At 40.2% G+C, this 15,094-nt stretch overlaps 1 protein-coding gene across 14 annotated transcripts in view; it reads right to left on the bottom strand.

Moving 5' to 3' along the window:
• The window catches only part of scrib (scribble planar cell polarity protein), a 73,436-nt gene that overhangs the window by 7,327 nt on the left and 51,015 nt on the right, over positions 1 to 15,094 (bottom strand). For 6 of the 14 annotated variants that reach the window (XM_042728063.1, XM_042728056.1, XM_042728067.1 and 3 more), the window contains 20 exons: positions 14,740 to 14,982; positions 13,484 to 13,594; positions 13,200 to 13,376; positions 12,797 to 12,913; positions 12,480 to 12,668; positions 12,062 to 12,181; positions 11,921 to 11,977; positions 11,421 to 11,477; positions 11,094 to 11,174; positions 7,760 to 7,831; positions 6,666 to 6,713; positions 6,384 to 6,509; positions 5,662 to 5,772; positions 5,282 to 5,332; positions 3,860 to 4,009; positions 3,247 to 3,406; positions 2,938 to 3,148; positions 2,454 to 2,543; positions 2,187 to 2,369; positions 1,659 to 1,796 (listed from right to left, as the gene is read on the bottom strand). In XM_042728063.1, coding sequence (XP_042583997.1) covers positions 1,659 to 1,796; positions 2,187 to 2,369; positions 2,454 to 2,543; positions 2,938 to 3,148; positions 3,247 to 3,406; positions 3,860 to 4,009; positions 5,282 to 5,332; positions 5,662 to 5,772; positions 6,384 to 6,509; positions 6,666 to 6,713; positions 7,760 to 7,831; positions 11,094 to 11,174; positions 11,421 to 11,477; positions 11,921 to 11,977; positions 12,062 to 12,181; positions 12,480 to 12,668; positions 12,797 to 12,913; positions 13,200 to 13,376; positions 13,484 to 13,594; positions 14,740 to 14,982 — 2,492 coding nt within the window. The remainder of the gene's footprint in view (positions 1 to 1,658; positions 1,797 to 2,186; positions 2,370 to 2,453; positions 2,544 to 2,937; positions 3,149 to 3,246; positions 3,407 to 3,859; positions 4,010 to 5,281; positions 5,333 to 5,661; positions 5,773 to 6,383; positions 6,510 to 6,665; positions 6,714 to 7,759; positions 7,832 to 11,093; positions 11,175 to 11,420; positions 11,478 to 11,920; positions 11,978 to 12,061; positions 12,182 to 12,479; positions 12,669 to 12,796; positions 12,914 to 13,199; positions 13,377 to 13,483; positions 13,595 to 14,739; positions 14,983 to 15,094) is intronic. The other 8 variants (XM_042728068.1, XM_042728065.1, XM_042728064.1 and 5 more) reach the window with 7 other exon arrangements.

Genomic DNA, 15,094 nt, shown 5'->3' with positions numbered 1-15,094 from the left:
GTGAGATACAGTGAGACACAGAGAGTGAAAGGAGAAATGCAAACAGTGCGTGGAGAGAGACAGGATGAGAGATGAAAGATAAGCAGAGGTGCTGTGCACACTGATTGGTTAATACAGGAGAACAAGTTAATTTGATGGAGGCTGTCAAAAAATGTGTGAAAGTTATGAGAGAATCACACAAACTAGAGATGCACCGATTAGCTTTCATGCTATAAAACAACCGTGAAAGGTCGAGAGGAAGAATACTATATAGGCACTATAGGAGACAATTCACCCATTACTTACTGAATCTGCATTTTTGGTTATAATTTTAATGTTGAATGACCTTCTTTTTTTTTTTCAGACCACAAAAAATGTGCTTGTCTAAATAATGGCAGTGATTAGTGAGCAGCTTTAACAAAAAGATGCTAAAGTATCATAGAGTGATCACATACATTCAGAACTCATGACGTATTTTCCAAGGACACACAATAGGGTTTTGTAAAAAGACAAACCAAAATTTCATGAATTACTTAGTGACAACCTGACCTTGGCCATTGGCTTGATGTAGATGAAGGCAGGTTTGTAAGACCTGTATATATGTTAGTGCAGGGTGAGTAAATAATGACTACTACTTTTCGTTTTTTTTTTTTTGGATGAACTATCCATTTAAGCCAGCCAAGAAAATTAGCTCTGCCAACCTTCTTTAGATTAAAGTTAGTCTCAGTATGGCGCACTTAGTTCATGCACAGACTTATATTGCAAACAAAAATGAATATGTTCCAAAATCCCAAGCTCTAATCTTTAACAGGTATGTTATTGTGGTATCATTTCAGATTTAGCCAAACCTAAACATCACCTGTTTAAAAGCTTTTTATGGAAGATCATTTCCGCCAAAGAATAAAAAAAAAAAAAAAAAAAAAAAATGGTAATTGCAACTTTTTATCTCACAATTCTGACTTTTTTCTTGCAATTGCAAATTTACATCTCACAGTTAAGACTTTTTTTCTCAGAATTTTGAGATATAAACATGCAATTCTGAGAACATAGTCCTTTTCTCCCTCAGAACTGGACTTGATTTTTCACAATTGTGAGTTTATATCTCGCAAATCTGATTTTTTAACTCACAACTGCTGTTTACATCATGCAAGTCAGAACTGAAAGATGTAAAATCACAATTGCGAGAAAAAAAGTCAGAATTTTGAGATAAAAAGTTGTAATTACATTAGATTTTTTTTAATTCACTGATGGAAATGGACTTCCATAGCTTCTATATAAAGGTAACCAGCATCAGTGCTTTTAATGATGTTTTGTTAAAGTCTATAACTAGTATCAGTGCACCTCTAATAAAACAACTGCAAGCAACTTGAATAACGACAAAAGACAAACACACGTTATTTGGACAATGCAAGACTTTTACTTTTACACAGATGAGAGGCAAAAGTGGGTGAGCAGAGAGAAAGAGGGTGTGTGCTACCAAACTAAATAATAAATAAAATAGCACACGTGCAGAAGCAGTAGTGGGTTCTTGTAGGACATGATCATCGTTTAGAAAAAGACCCTACAGATATTGTTCACCCTTTACACACTATGCACTATAAAATGTCCACAAGCACCCCAAGCGGTGTCAAGCATCACAGTTAAGCCCCCATGATGCTTTCTGGCTGTTAAGGGCAGACCTGGGCTGACAGGAAGAGGAGAAGCAGGAAGTGGGAGGGGCTGCAGCGCTGCCTAGAGAGGCCCTCACACGGGACTGGTAGAGCCGCTTAGCCAGGTCTTGCTCATACTGCCTTACGTCCTCCTCTAGACCATAAGGCTTGGGAGCAGCAAGAAAGTAAGAAAGTAGAGAGGATAGAAGATGGTAACACAAAGATAAGGAAAGAGAGGAAAGAGACTACAGATGAAAGAAAACACTCTGAAAGGGACATTAAAGATTAAGAAGGGAAGGTCTACATTGAAACTCAGGGCCTTCAAAGACAAATCCACAATATGAGGTGGGGATGTAAAAATAAAATATATATCTATTTCATGGATTCCTATATCCAAAGAATGTGGAAATGGCTTCGAAAGCCCCATTCATCAAGGGGAAGATGAAATTGAAGTACCACAAGCGAACAGCTCTTTAGAGATCAGCATTACAGAGGAGAGAAAAACGCTCCTGATGTGATGTATTTGACACAACACATCATTCTCTGTGGCCGTCATACCTGGCTGCTCTCCACATGGCTCTCTTCTCTGCTTCCAAGGCTCGTTTTTCAGCAGGGGATAGCTCCTTGTCCATGGCGACAGTAAGCTCGGGGCTCTGCATGCGCAATCGGTCTTGATGTCTACGCTCTGCTTTGGCCGTCCGAATGGGAGCCACAGATTCACCGGGATAAACTGGGATCAAACTGTTAACACAAACACTGGGTCAAGCAATTTAAATATCCCAAAAAATGCAAAGCTGTACAGCTTTAGGTTTCAGTGTTCCTCACCCCGTCATGGAGTTGGGTCTCTGTTCCAGTCTGAAGCTGTCTTCCATTGAATTCCGCTGAGAGTCTCCTTTACCGTCCACAGAGGAAGGACTATAATGCACCTTACAAATGTTTGCGGTCAGTAAGATTTTTAAATACAAATGTTTGCGGTTAGGGCTGGGCGAATATGCATGTGACGGTCAGTAAAGCCGGTTCCCTTTGCTAAATCGCCACCATGAAAAAGAATACTTTTTTCAGCTAGGACATATTAAATTGATCAAAAAGACAATTATTACATAAGATTTCACATAAACATCATTCTTTTGAACGTTCTATTCATCAGAGAATCCTAAAAAAGGTGCATCATATTTCTCATAAAATATTCAGCAGCATTCTGAAGGATCATATTCAAGAAATGTTTCTTGGCTGCAGTTCAAAACAAGTGTGTTTTGCAACTTTTCAGCAAGCAAAAACTAGCAAACAATCTCTCCACCTTGTAGCTCACCCTGAGCTGCCACAGTGGCTGGGAGGTGTGGCACACTGCCTCAGAGAAGGGGAACTGTGTCCTCCCAAGCTCTCCACCTTGTACTCCACACCATCGAGGATAACCTTTCCATGAGCCTTCATATCTGCCACCTGCTTCGCCAGATCTTCCTCCTCATCCTCCTCATCTTCATCCAGCATATACTCTCGTGCACTCTGTTCAATTCGTTTTGCTGAGGAAAGTCATTGACAAATATTTAGCATGATTCAACAACGAACTCAAGCTTGCTGTAGCTTAAAATCAACGTCTGACAACTAAACAGACACAAACCTTCTTCCTCTTTCATTTTCTTCAAGTCATCTTCTCCCACAAGTGAGATGCGAGGTTTAGGTTTGTCTGGTGTCTGCTGCTTCACATCAATCTCAAAATATTTCTGCCTGTCTCTGAAGGAGCGCTGCTCTGGGCTGTCTCTGCCAAAAGAGGAGGGGGTCTGGGAGAGAGAGAGAGAGAGAGCGAGGATTCAGATTTTAGATCAGTTGTAATGAACACTGTACAAGCAACCAAAATTGACATGCACTGACATGCAAGTCCCGTTAATTCTGAAATTCAGACAATGATTAATAATTTGCACAAAGATACCAAAACTTTGCCGATCCGCCACCATGATGACGACTGCATAATATGCTGCCATTGCAATTACTGCTCTTCTGAAGCCTCTTCTCACCAAAAATAATTGCTTTGATTCAGAACACCGACCGATCACGTTCCCATATTTTACCAAAACACATGCTGCCAGATGATCGGGCTTTCTTGACATTGCGGACACACATTGATCACGTTTCTTTGTTGCAGATCAAAGCGACACGTACACCTGCACCACCACCACTCAAGTTTAGATGAATCTGAGGTGTCAGAGTGGCTCTGCTGGAGATCAGCTGGGTACCTTTGACTCCATCGAGGGGCGAGACAGGCGTGGCACGGCTGCCAGGCTCCTGTACTCGTGGCGGTCAGATGAGAGGGAGGGACGAGGCCTGAGAGGACCACTGCCCTCACCATCAGCCTCATCCATAAACACTTCATTATTCAGCTCAGGCTGAAAGACCCATCATGTACAGCATATCAACACCACACTTGCAGACAATATTGCGTATTGTGGTGTGGTGAGACAGTACACACCAAAAAAGGGTTATGTGTTAGGCTCATTTAAAAGTCATCATCATGTAGAGAAAAGGTTGGAATACACCAAACAACTTTTAATTCTGAACACAATATGTATCAAGCAGTGGGTAATTCACTCGTTCATCTGGTTATCATGAAAGTGTTATGAAACCCCAAAAACACATTTTTTGAGATACATATGAACAGGTTGCACATCAATGAAAAAAACTTTAGCACTCATTACGTCTATTATTAAGGTAAAAGTTGTTATTTTTTCTTTTGTGCAATTTCATTCTTCCGGTTCAAAAAGCAAAGTTGACGTATATGCGTTAATTTGCAGTAGTGATTGGCGGCTGAGGCTGGAGAGTTTTCAGAGCTTTTCTAAGTATTATTCATGAGATTTAAATCTTACGATCCAATCACTGCACTGTTTTATGCATGAGGTTGTTATCTCATGAAAGAGCTTGCACTGTATATGTAATATGTAACAAGATGTGGAGCGTGCATGAGAGAGACGTTTCTTATCCGGAAAATTTCATATTCCCTCGTGCTCCGAACATGAACGAGCACCGTGTCTGCGCACATAACATGTCTTCTTTAAATAAAAGATGCACAAATAATAGCACTGATACAGCGGTATGTCTGACCATGAACACGATGAAACAACAGATTATTGTGATACACAGCAAATGATACAGAACGAAAATTCAAAGAAAGTAAACAGAAAGTAACTGCCTTTATCTTTCCGTTTTAAAGATATTTTAATACTCATTTGTTTGTATAATGAGTGTGTTGTAGGTCTGCGTTTTACTGGTTGTCGTCTGCCCTCTTCCCACCCTCTACACTACCACTTTTCCAGTTTTACATGCCCATTTCTGGAGTCTTTTTCAGATTGAAGGTATGAAAGACCAGTGCTGAAACGGGGATTTCATGACACTTTAAAGTCTACTTTGTGATTCTGTTGGCAAACAAGTGTTTGTTGCTAGCGCTGCAAAAATAGACAGCGAAGTAATGCAAGTTCAGTGTATCTGGTTGCCATGGCAACCTCATGCGCTTGCGTCTGCTCTTTGTAATCATATTAAAACTACTTAAATGGTACACGGAGTGTGAATTTGTACGTTTACTACAGAAATGCTAAAATGTATTTAAAAGTTTGTCTGACCAAATATCACTTCAAAAATGATACAAATTACAAATGAAGACATACCTCTGGTGACGGTTGCTTTGCGCTGACATTGTTCCGCGGAGAGTAAAGATCCTAACAAATGAAAGTGAAAAGGAAAGATTCAGTCAAGATATTTTATACAAACAAACCTCAGACACAAGACTTGAGTTGGACGAAAGGAAACACTTCACACGCAGCAAGGAGTCATATATCAAGACCAACATCAAACGACCAAGTGACAGATGAATGACGCACATAAGTGTCCCTGTCAGATGAACTCCTGGATTCCACAACACCATGAGTGACTCATGCACGACAGCAAACAAGCTCCCAAAAGGAACAAAATGTCCAACGGGAAGACCAAGCACTGGATGACGGGGGAACCACGACATGCTCACAACCTTGAGGAGCATTTGTCCTACCTGTGGGGGTTCCAGTACGGCCAGGGAGTGTGGCACAGCTGCGAAGGCCTTATATACCTGCTTGATATTGATGGGGTATTCCTCATGTGTGTCAGGGGATGGGGCACTAGGCTGTACGAGGGGTCGGGGAGGTTGAGCACAGAGGGGTGGAAGGGTAGAGAAACAGACAGAGGACAAAAAGGATGGAACAGCTAATGAGAGACAGAGCAGCAAAGGCAGAGCACAGGAGGAAAATGCAGGGCTAGACCGCATGCAGCCCGCGACCGCGGTCATGTCAATGAAAGTATGGAGGGAGAGGAGAGGAGAGGAGAGGAGAGGAGAGAGTTTGATGGTATGAGGGAGGTCTGTGGTTATGGTGACGACTCGGGGCAATATTTTGGTTTACACTGGTATCCTGAGATAATGTGAGTGTAAACCTTGCTGTGCAAACAATGTGGTTTATGTGATTAGGGGAAGAAAAACATCCAAAAGAGGCATCTTTTGATAGAAAACAGGCACAATGTTACTTGCAGTGAGAAGTTGATAAGTCTTTGTTTTTTTTTTTAAACAACCCGTTTCTTTGACCTGGATTATGGTGTGACCATTTGTAAGGCTCAACAGGCACAATTGGAATGCATATGGAGAAAATAAAACAACAGTTGCGTTCTGTTGGTCTTTAGGCATTGGTGACTGAGGATGAAAGGGGGCCCCATTAGGGTTCAGACAGTGGTGAGGGATCTTACAGTGGTCTGAGAGCTGATGGGAGAGAGGCCATGCTGGAAAGGGTTGGGACTGCTGTGGCCGTCCTGACTGGCTGGAGACACAGCGGGTCGCACCCGAGAGAGAGGCTGGATGGCACCAGGTTTAGTCTAGAAAGAGAGAGAAATAAAATTGACAATAAGTCCAGCAATCAACCACAAATTTACGCAATGTTTTATAACATGGCTATTAATGTTATATGCATCAGTATCATCAGGAACTTGATCTAGCATAATTTACAAGTTATCTGCATATTGGACACTCACTGATGAATTATCCTTGGTGTTTGCATTCGAAGGGAAATTAATGTTTGACTGAAACAAAAAAGAAAAATATGAACATGATATAAAATTAAGAGGAAGAAAAATGTTTCACATGGGATTAGCCTTCTGAAGTCAAGTAACTGCCTGAGACTTGAGCTCATATTAAATTATACTAGCGTTCAAAAGTTTGGGGTCAGTATGTTTTTTTTTTTAAAGAAATTAATAATTGTATTCAGCAAAGATGTATTAAATTGATCAAAAGTTACAGTAAAGACTGTCATTGACTTTCTATTCAAAGAATCCTGGAAAAAAAATACAATTTAATTTTGATTTCTGAAGGATCATGTGACTCTGAAGACTGGAATAATGGCTGCTGAAAGTTCAGCTTTGTCATCAGAGAAGTAAATTACATTTGAAAATACATTGAAAGAGAAAACAGTTAACTGCATTAATATTATAATTTTGTGATTACAATTTTGTATTTTTGATCAAACATATGTAGTCTTGGTGAGCAAAAAACAAAAAAAACTACTAACCACAAACAAACCAACAAAAATGTATATAATGTTATATACACTTCATATGATTCACAAGGCCTTAATACACAGTGTTAATTTACCAGGCTGAAGTTACTCTCAATTGCTTGGTTTGGTGAAAATACTAACTAAATAAGAGTCAAGCATTTCACTGCTGCAGAGAGCATGAAAAGCAGGACATGCTCAGAGTTACACAGGCCCTTATTCCATTCGGCTCTTAACATCTAATGCAAAGCTAAGTGCAGCTAGTGCAGGCCATACAAGGGCTAGTCAGCCCACTTACATATCGAACCTCCCTTCCAAGCATCACAGAGGAAGATTTGTGGGACTGCTGAGAAATATGGAAATGTCATGACGAGGGGCGGAATGAGAGCACAGGCCATCAACCAGAACACTACCATAATGAACATGTAAACTAGGCCTGCCTTTGAGCATGCAAAACACCTGCATAAATCTGTCCAGGCTTATCCATGGTAATGTTTGACAGTCATATGAAAACAAATGAGAAAAGAAAGGGCTGATGATGAAAGGGAAGTGAATACGCTCTGAAATGGTACTGACCTGTGAGTTGTGAGGAGAGTGTGCTGCATCTCGGACAGGACTGTCAATCCTGTGAGGCTCAGATGGTGAAGACTGCAATACAAATAAAAGGAACATCCATCACAACATGTCACGAGAACAGAAGAAGGAAAGAAATTGCTTGAGGTCAGTGAAGTATTTCACAAAGCAAGATGAGGCCTGCTGTTTCCAATAAGCAAAATTGGCCAAATTACAAAGTAGTGCATTAAGAATAAACAATCATGTGCAATTTTATGAAAGCAGTTCATCTTGATTTGAGAATAACATTAATAGCAAACCATAAACAACTGCCTTAAGTAGGTTAAAATATGCTTGCACATTGCAGTTGTTCTATTTCTTGCTCTTATGATGTGATTGATGACAAATGTGTTGTATTACGTGCCACAGATAATTTGAAATCAAGCATTGGTGCCATAAAATGCATTTTTTCAAACAGTGTCAACAATGTTATGCTACAGAAAGAGACAATGTCTCAAATGTTACTTTAGAGACCATTGTGTTTTATATTCCTGGAAATGGTCGGTGGCCAGTCTGTATTTAAGGTGAGAGGCCTTTACCCTTCACCCTTATTGTTTAACACCTGTTGACTTCACATTCAAAGCATTCTCAGTCTCTCTGGGAATGTTCAAATGCCTCAAGATCATAAGGCTGCACACATTACAGGGTCCCATTTTTGTATCCGCTTCATTTTCAGCTTCTGCCATTTTTAAATATAGAAAATGTGTATATAGACATTGACATTTTCAAAGACATCTGTAAGTCTAAAGCAGCTATCAGTAGAAATCGTTGGATGATATGTGAGATTGAAGTGCTATGTTAACACTAAATAGCTACTGATGACACAACCATGCTAGACCAGAAACCACACTCAGTCAGAAAACACACTCCACAAGGCTGCTTGCCTTGCTGTACAACCAGGGCTGCAGCTGCCCATGCCTGCCATAACCCACAGGTGGCCCTGATAAAATGCGCTCGTCAGGAGGGCGGCCTTTGCTCTTGCGATTAGCCACAAGGAAGGGATTTTCACTAAAGCAGATTGGCTGGGAGTCCACAAGACATTCTTCTTCCTCTTTAGCTTCTTGTGGGACTCCTGGAGCTGTGAGGGGGTCCCAGGTGTCGGTTTGGGGAGGTTTTGAAGCCGCTGAACTTGCGGCTGGGCAGACTGGAGACGAAGGGAGGGCAACGGGTTCTACATGGTACATAGAAGCATGGACTTTCTCAAAACCCAGGGGGTCTACAGGGACGGCCGGCATGGCAGCCTCCATTGTGAAGAATGTAGCAAAGGAGGGAGAAAACTGAGGAATGAGAGAGAGAATATGTTCGACAGACAAAAGGGAGAAATAATGTGAGATGGAAACAAAGACAAATAAAAGAGCAGAACAACTAATGATATACAAAAGGAGGAAAAGAAGAAAATGACATGGCATCATACAAAAAGATTAGAATACAGCAAAAGGAAAAGAAAAGAAAGGAAAAGCAGTACAGAATGAAACAGATGGGTTTAGTCTGTCAGAGTTGGAAGAAATAACAACCATGCTAAAGACTCAATCATCTACCAGTCACGCCGATTCAGATGAGTGAGGAGCTAAATACAGCTATCCCATCATCCTGAGACATCTCACAGTAGACAGTCACTCAATCCAGAAGAACATTTGCACTGAATCTGCTCTGAGTGCTCTAATGTAGACTTTGCTTTTATTTTTTTGTTTTAATTTTAGTTTTTGTAATTTTCTACTTGCTTTTTAAATATATATTATTTTAATATTATATTTTTAATTCAGGTTTAGTTTAAGAAATGTAAGTACTTAAATGCATTTCATTTAGTTGCCAAAGCAACATTTCAATCTAATATTTATACATTTTATTTCAGCTAGCAAAAATTATTTTTAATAGTTTTAGTTAACAATAACACTACTCTTTTAGTGTTGACAGTTACTACATTTTGCTTTAGTAGGGACTAGGGAAGTATTTAAAGTTTAAAATGTTATTCAGTATTATGAACTACCATGAATGCTTGCTTTACATACAACCTAATAGAAACCACATCAAGTAGTTTTAGCACTGCATGTAACAAACACTTCCGAGTGAGCCCTTACCACAATACACAAACATTTCCTTAACTGTCATTACTATTAGAGATGTAATTTTATAAAGTGTTATGAAACTGTACACTGGATTCTCATCACAGTAAAATACAAACAAACTATTCAGGTGCAATTGCTGGCACACTGTGATGCTTAAGATGTTACTGTAGCACACAACTAATGGCCTCATACTGATAAAAGCTTCATTCAATGGCTCTTGTGCAGATAAAAGACACTGCTCTGATCTATAAATAGCAATGACTAAACTGTACTTCATATACCACAAAATCACGTGAGGGAGAAAACCGTGTGCTAGTGTTTCCCTATCTAAGAGCAGTCCACCCCCTCTCCATTCCTCACTTGACTTTGCTAACAGCTGCTAGTGCTATGTAGGTTGAACATTTCTAGAAGAGAGACAGAGGCTAAAAATGCTTACAAGGGACAAGGAATATCTTGTAGTTTGCAAAAACGAGTTATAATTCTCAAATTACAACTGTTACATGATAAAACATTTACTGAATATCACTGAAGGCAATAAATTATTGTATGAGGGACGCTTGTGTGCAGTCAGCATAATACATTTGACTGACTGAGTAACTACTGACATTCAACATCCAACAACTAATGGCTATTGCAATTATACAGTAATCAAATCCTGAATAAAATGTAACAAGTTTACACACACATACAAAAAAAAAAAAAAACATTCAGAAAAAGAAAAGAAGGAAAAACTTGTAAGTCAAGGAGGTATGAGTGCTGAAGAAATGACAGAAAAAAATGAGAGTTGTAGAGTAATAGCAGTGATACACTCACAGTAAGATGACCGGAGCAGATTCCAAGCAGCTCGACTCTAGATAAATTAACTGTCAAGATCCTCCAAGGGTCCCTTCATCCTCAAAGGCCACACCCACCCATTAAACCATTCAGCCAATCAGCTCACAGCACACATTTTAAAATAACTTGAGCTACTGTCAGCTGTCGGCCAGCACCTCCCCCTCACTCCAGCTCAAGCACCAGCAAATACAATCTGTATTCTGTCAGAGGTATGGCTGGAATGACACCCAGCTCTGCTGCTGCTGAAGACTAAACCCAGCAGCTGGACTGCTTCACCTTTAGCACTACTAGTACAAGCAGCACTACTGGACAAATGTATAGCTTAACCTGATAGAGTTTTAGAAGACTGATATGCTAAGCATTCAAAAGAAACATTTCTACAAGTTACATTTACTTACTCTATTAACTTTCTGTAGGCTTGTGGTAGGTAGAGCCGCCAGTGTCTTGTAGTCCAGTTTCAGTGGTCCAGTGCTCAAATTCTGTAGAGAGAGGGTTAGAAAGAGCACAATGAATGATCATTGTTCACTGAAAGAAAATGTTCAAAAATCTTCTAAACATTAATTAGATCTTTCATTAAGCATGAGAACACTGGTTCTAAAGAGCTTCTAGAGCTCAGAGGTTCAGATGGGACTCATTTGTTCATGTTCAAGGTGACGGCAGGTCCTGTGTTTCGCTCCTGGGGCCCTAATGTGGGCTGTAAAGACGGGTAGGGCATACAGCCTCACCTCAGTTTCCTCCTCCAGCAAACGAGTTGCCTCCTCGCGCTCCAAGCGCATGCGCTCCTTTACCGAAAGAGGGAAGGCAAGGAGGGGGTGGGGGGATAAAGTTTACCCAATCACACACATACACAGACACACATTTTGCCCACACACACACACACGACATCCATTGCACAGATGGGGATGAGGTTTAGGTGATGAAGAATCATGGATGAACAATAAAACCAGGGGCCATGAAGACACAAGAACATATTTAATGAAGGAGATGAATGGAAAGAGCAGAAACAAAATGTGATGTTTGGAATGAGCAGCACCCAAGATCATTCAGAAGGGTTTCGGGGATAAGAGGGGCATAAGTTAAGAGAAACAGAGAAAGAAAAGGACAGATCCATATATATTAGTTGCAGTTATAGGAAAGATTTGGAAGTGGTCGTCATTTTGATTATTCTTATTATAATTATTACAATATGTTATAAGAAAGGCATTTAGGGGAGGAAATCACTCACCACTTTATCCATCTCCTCCCGTTCCCACTGGGACGTCTCTCTCACCATCTCTACCTCCTGCAGGAAAAGGTCAGACAGACAGATGTTATTTTTCCATGCACTCCTCTGCTGTTCCTGCTTTGTGTGATGCATAGAGCTCACCTTCTGCATGATGTCAATCTCTTCCGGACTCAGGTCTCTGTCGACTGATGAGATGCTCTCCATACTGTTCTTACGAACAATACCTGCCGCAAACGGGTTTGCAATAACACCAGGCGATGCCTGAAAGAAATAACAAATAAATATGATGTAGTACATGCATACATGCACATCAGAGTGATTTCTGAGGGATCAAGTGACACTGAAGACTGGAGTAATGGCTGCTGAAAATTCACAATACTACTGTTTTTACTGTAACTGCAATCAAATAAATGCAGTTGTAGTAATAATAAGAGACTTCTTTCAAAATCCTAATTATTACAAACTTCTGTCAATACATTTTATTACATCTATAATTATTTAAGTAACAGCTGGACATCAGAGCAGATCTCATGTCCTCCTGAACTGTATAGGTCTTTACCTCGATGCCTGCAGTGTTTCTTGGGTCAAAGCCATCACACACAAGCATGACCAGGGAGTCACCGGCAGCACGCAAGACCCTCACTGCTTCCGTGTGTGTCATACCCAGCAGACTGTTGTTGCCCACCTCAAGAATACGCATGCCTACTCGCAGTCGGTCATCTCGTGCAGCTGCTCCGCTGGAGCTCACCTATAGCAAAAGAAAAAAAAAATCAAGGACTTAAATGACTGATGTTGTGAGGAAGTAGTAAAGTAGGTAACTAGACCATGTTATCAGAATCCTGCAGGGTTTGTGTCTTATATCATTGTATTGGTTACCTTGGAAATGAAGATGCCCTCATCTGTGGGGTCAAAGGGGTTGCCTGCATGGCCTTTAGCTCCGCCCCTGATGCTGATGCCCAGCTTTTCCCCAGGCTGCTTGTGAATGATAATCTCCTGCAAAATCACAGAGATGTTTAAGAGGGTATGTGAGGATGTTCTGGTCTCTTTAAGAGTCTGAAAAGTTTTTGAGATTTAGATCATTACCAATCAAAAGTTTTTTAGGTTATTACCAAAATTAGCATAAGTATTTGTACGAGTGTCTTTCTTATTGCAGGCCATTTTGGTGGATTTTCAGTTAAAGTCCAAATGTGATATTTATTAGATCTGACTGAGCCGGTGGTAACCAGCCATACTGCAGGTTTTGCTTACACTTCTCCTCTGCTAATCAGAGTGTGTATACCTGCATGCCAGGGGGCGAGGGATCTCTGCGCACAAGCATGCGGATCTCCTGCTTGTTGGAGAGCAGGGCTCTGACAGCTTCCTGATGTGTGGCATGTCGGAGGTCGATGGTGTTCACCTCCAAGATACGATCGCCCACGCGAAGTCCACTCTGAGAGGCCAAGCCATTGGGGATGACCTACCCAGAAACATAAAAGTCAGAAATCAGACAAAAGCATCACAGAACACAAATCATGCCATTCATTTTTGACATAAACCTGCATCATCTAACATCATTTCTTTTACCTTTGAGATGAACACCCCTGGCTCATTAATTCCAAACGGGTGGCTGGCATGATCGCTACCCCCTACAATGCTCAGACCCAGGGGACCACCTGCTTTGATCAGCGTCACTTCCTGTCCACACAGGAAATTCAGATGTATGAAAAAAAGAGCACTGATTTTGCCGTAGATCTGATAAATGCAGTGATAAAAAATAATTGAAATAAATAATATATATATATATAATTTTTAGAATTTTGGGGTTGGTAAGATTTTTTTTTTTTTTTTAATGAAATGTAGTCTCTCCTGTTTACCAAGGCTACATTTATTTAATTTAAAAATACAGCAAAAACACAACAGCAATGCTGTGAAATATTACTACAATAAATACCAAAGATAAACAATCTTTGAAATTAACCAATAATTATAAATGTGATTTTCACTTTTAAATTTAGATTACTATTTAAAATTTGGGGGTTGGGAAGTTTTTTTTTTCGTAATGAAAAGAAGTCTCTCATGTTCACCAAGGCTGCTTAAAATTAAAATGATTAAAAATACAGCAAAAACAAAACCGCAATATTGAGAAATATTATTACTACAACTGATTTTTAAAGTCATTGGTGCTTAAAAACATTTCTTATTATTGTTAATTCTTAAAAACAGACGCTTACTGCTGCTTAAGTGCCATTTAAGATTTTATTCTTATGGTATTCTTAATCTTAATTTTCTGTGGAAACTGTGGCATTGTGTTCAGGATTCTTTGATGAAGACAAAGCTAAAAAGAACAGCATTTACTTTAAATGCTTTTGTAGTATGAAATGTCTTTACTGTCTCTTTTGAGTCATTTTAATGTACCCTAGCTGACTAAAAGTATTAATTTCTTAAAATATATATGTAGTTGTATATGTATCTTACTGACCCCAAACTTTTGAATGGTCTTGGTAAATACAGTTAAACTGAATGTTCAGTTACTTGAAAAGGAGATGCATCTTCTAGGCAAATCTACACAACTACATGAAGTGGGCATGAATAAAAACATCAAAGGAACATTAATTAAATGCAAAAGCAATAGAGTAAATTTTAAAAGGCCAAATCACAATCCTAACACAATAAATCCACTATGCAATGTTCATACCGTGCACCATTTTCTCTGTTGAGTGAGGCATTAAAACAGCAAAATGAAGCTGTTATGAGATTAAACTAGTTTTAAATATTTCCTCAAACAGACACACACTCTCTCCCTGAAGGTTCAACGTCATACCATTACTTCCAGCTCTCACCTCAATGGGGTATTCATCCTCCATGGGGCAGTTGAGATGGTTTCCAAGGTGTTCATCTCCTTCCTCTTGCTCAGGTGAGTCAGACGGCTCTGGAGGAGGGGGTGAATGAGGTCGAGTTCGAGGGGAGGCGCCCCCTGCACTGGCCTGGTCCCGTTCGACCAGGAGGGTGATGGTGGGGGAGGTGCCGGTAAGCAGCGCTACTGCCTGGTCATGTCTGGCCTCTGTCATGTCTACACCATTGATCTGGAGCAACAGCCAAACACCAGAGGATCAGAGTGGGCCAATATGCCCACAACGGGCATATGAAAGCCCCTCATACTGAGCTTGTTACGTCTTATGGGCTCTTTAATTACTA

Source organism: Cyprinus carpio, chromosome B7, assembly GCF_018340385.1.
Source record: "Cyprinus carpio isolate SPL01 chromosome B7, ASM1834038v1, whole genome shotgun sequence".
In the NCBI taxonomy this organism is placed as follows: Eukaryota; Metazoa; Chordata; class Actinopteri; order Cypriniformes; family Cyprinidae; genus Cyprinus; species Cyprinus carpio.
The sequence above is the reverse complement of the archived record's forward strand: the minus strand, read 5'-3'. Positions and strand labels throughout refer to the sequence as shown.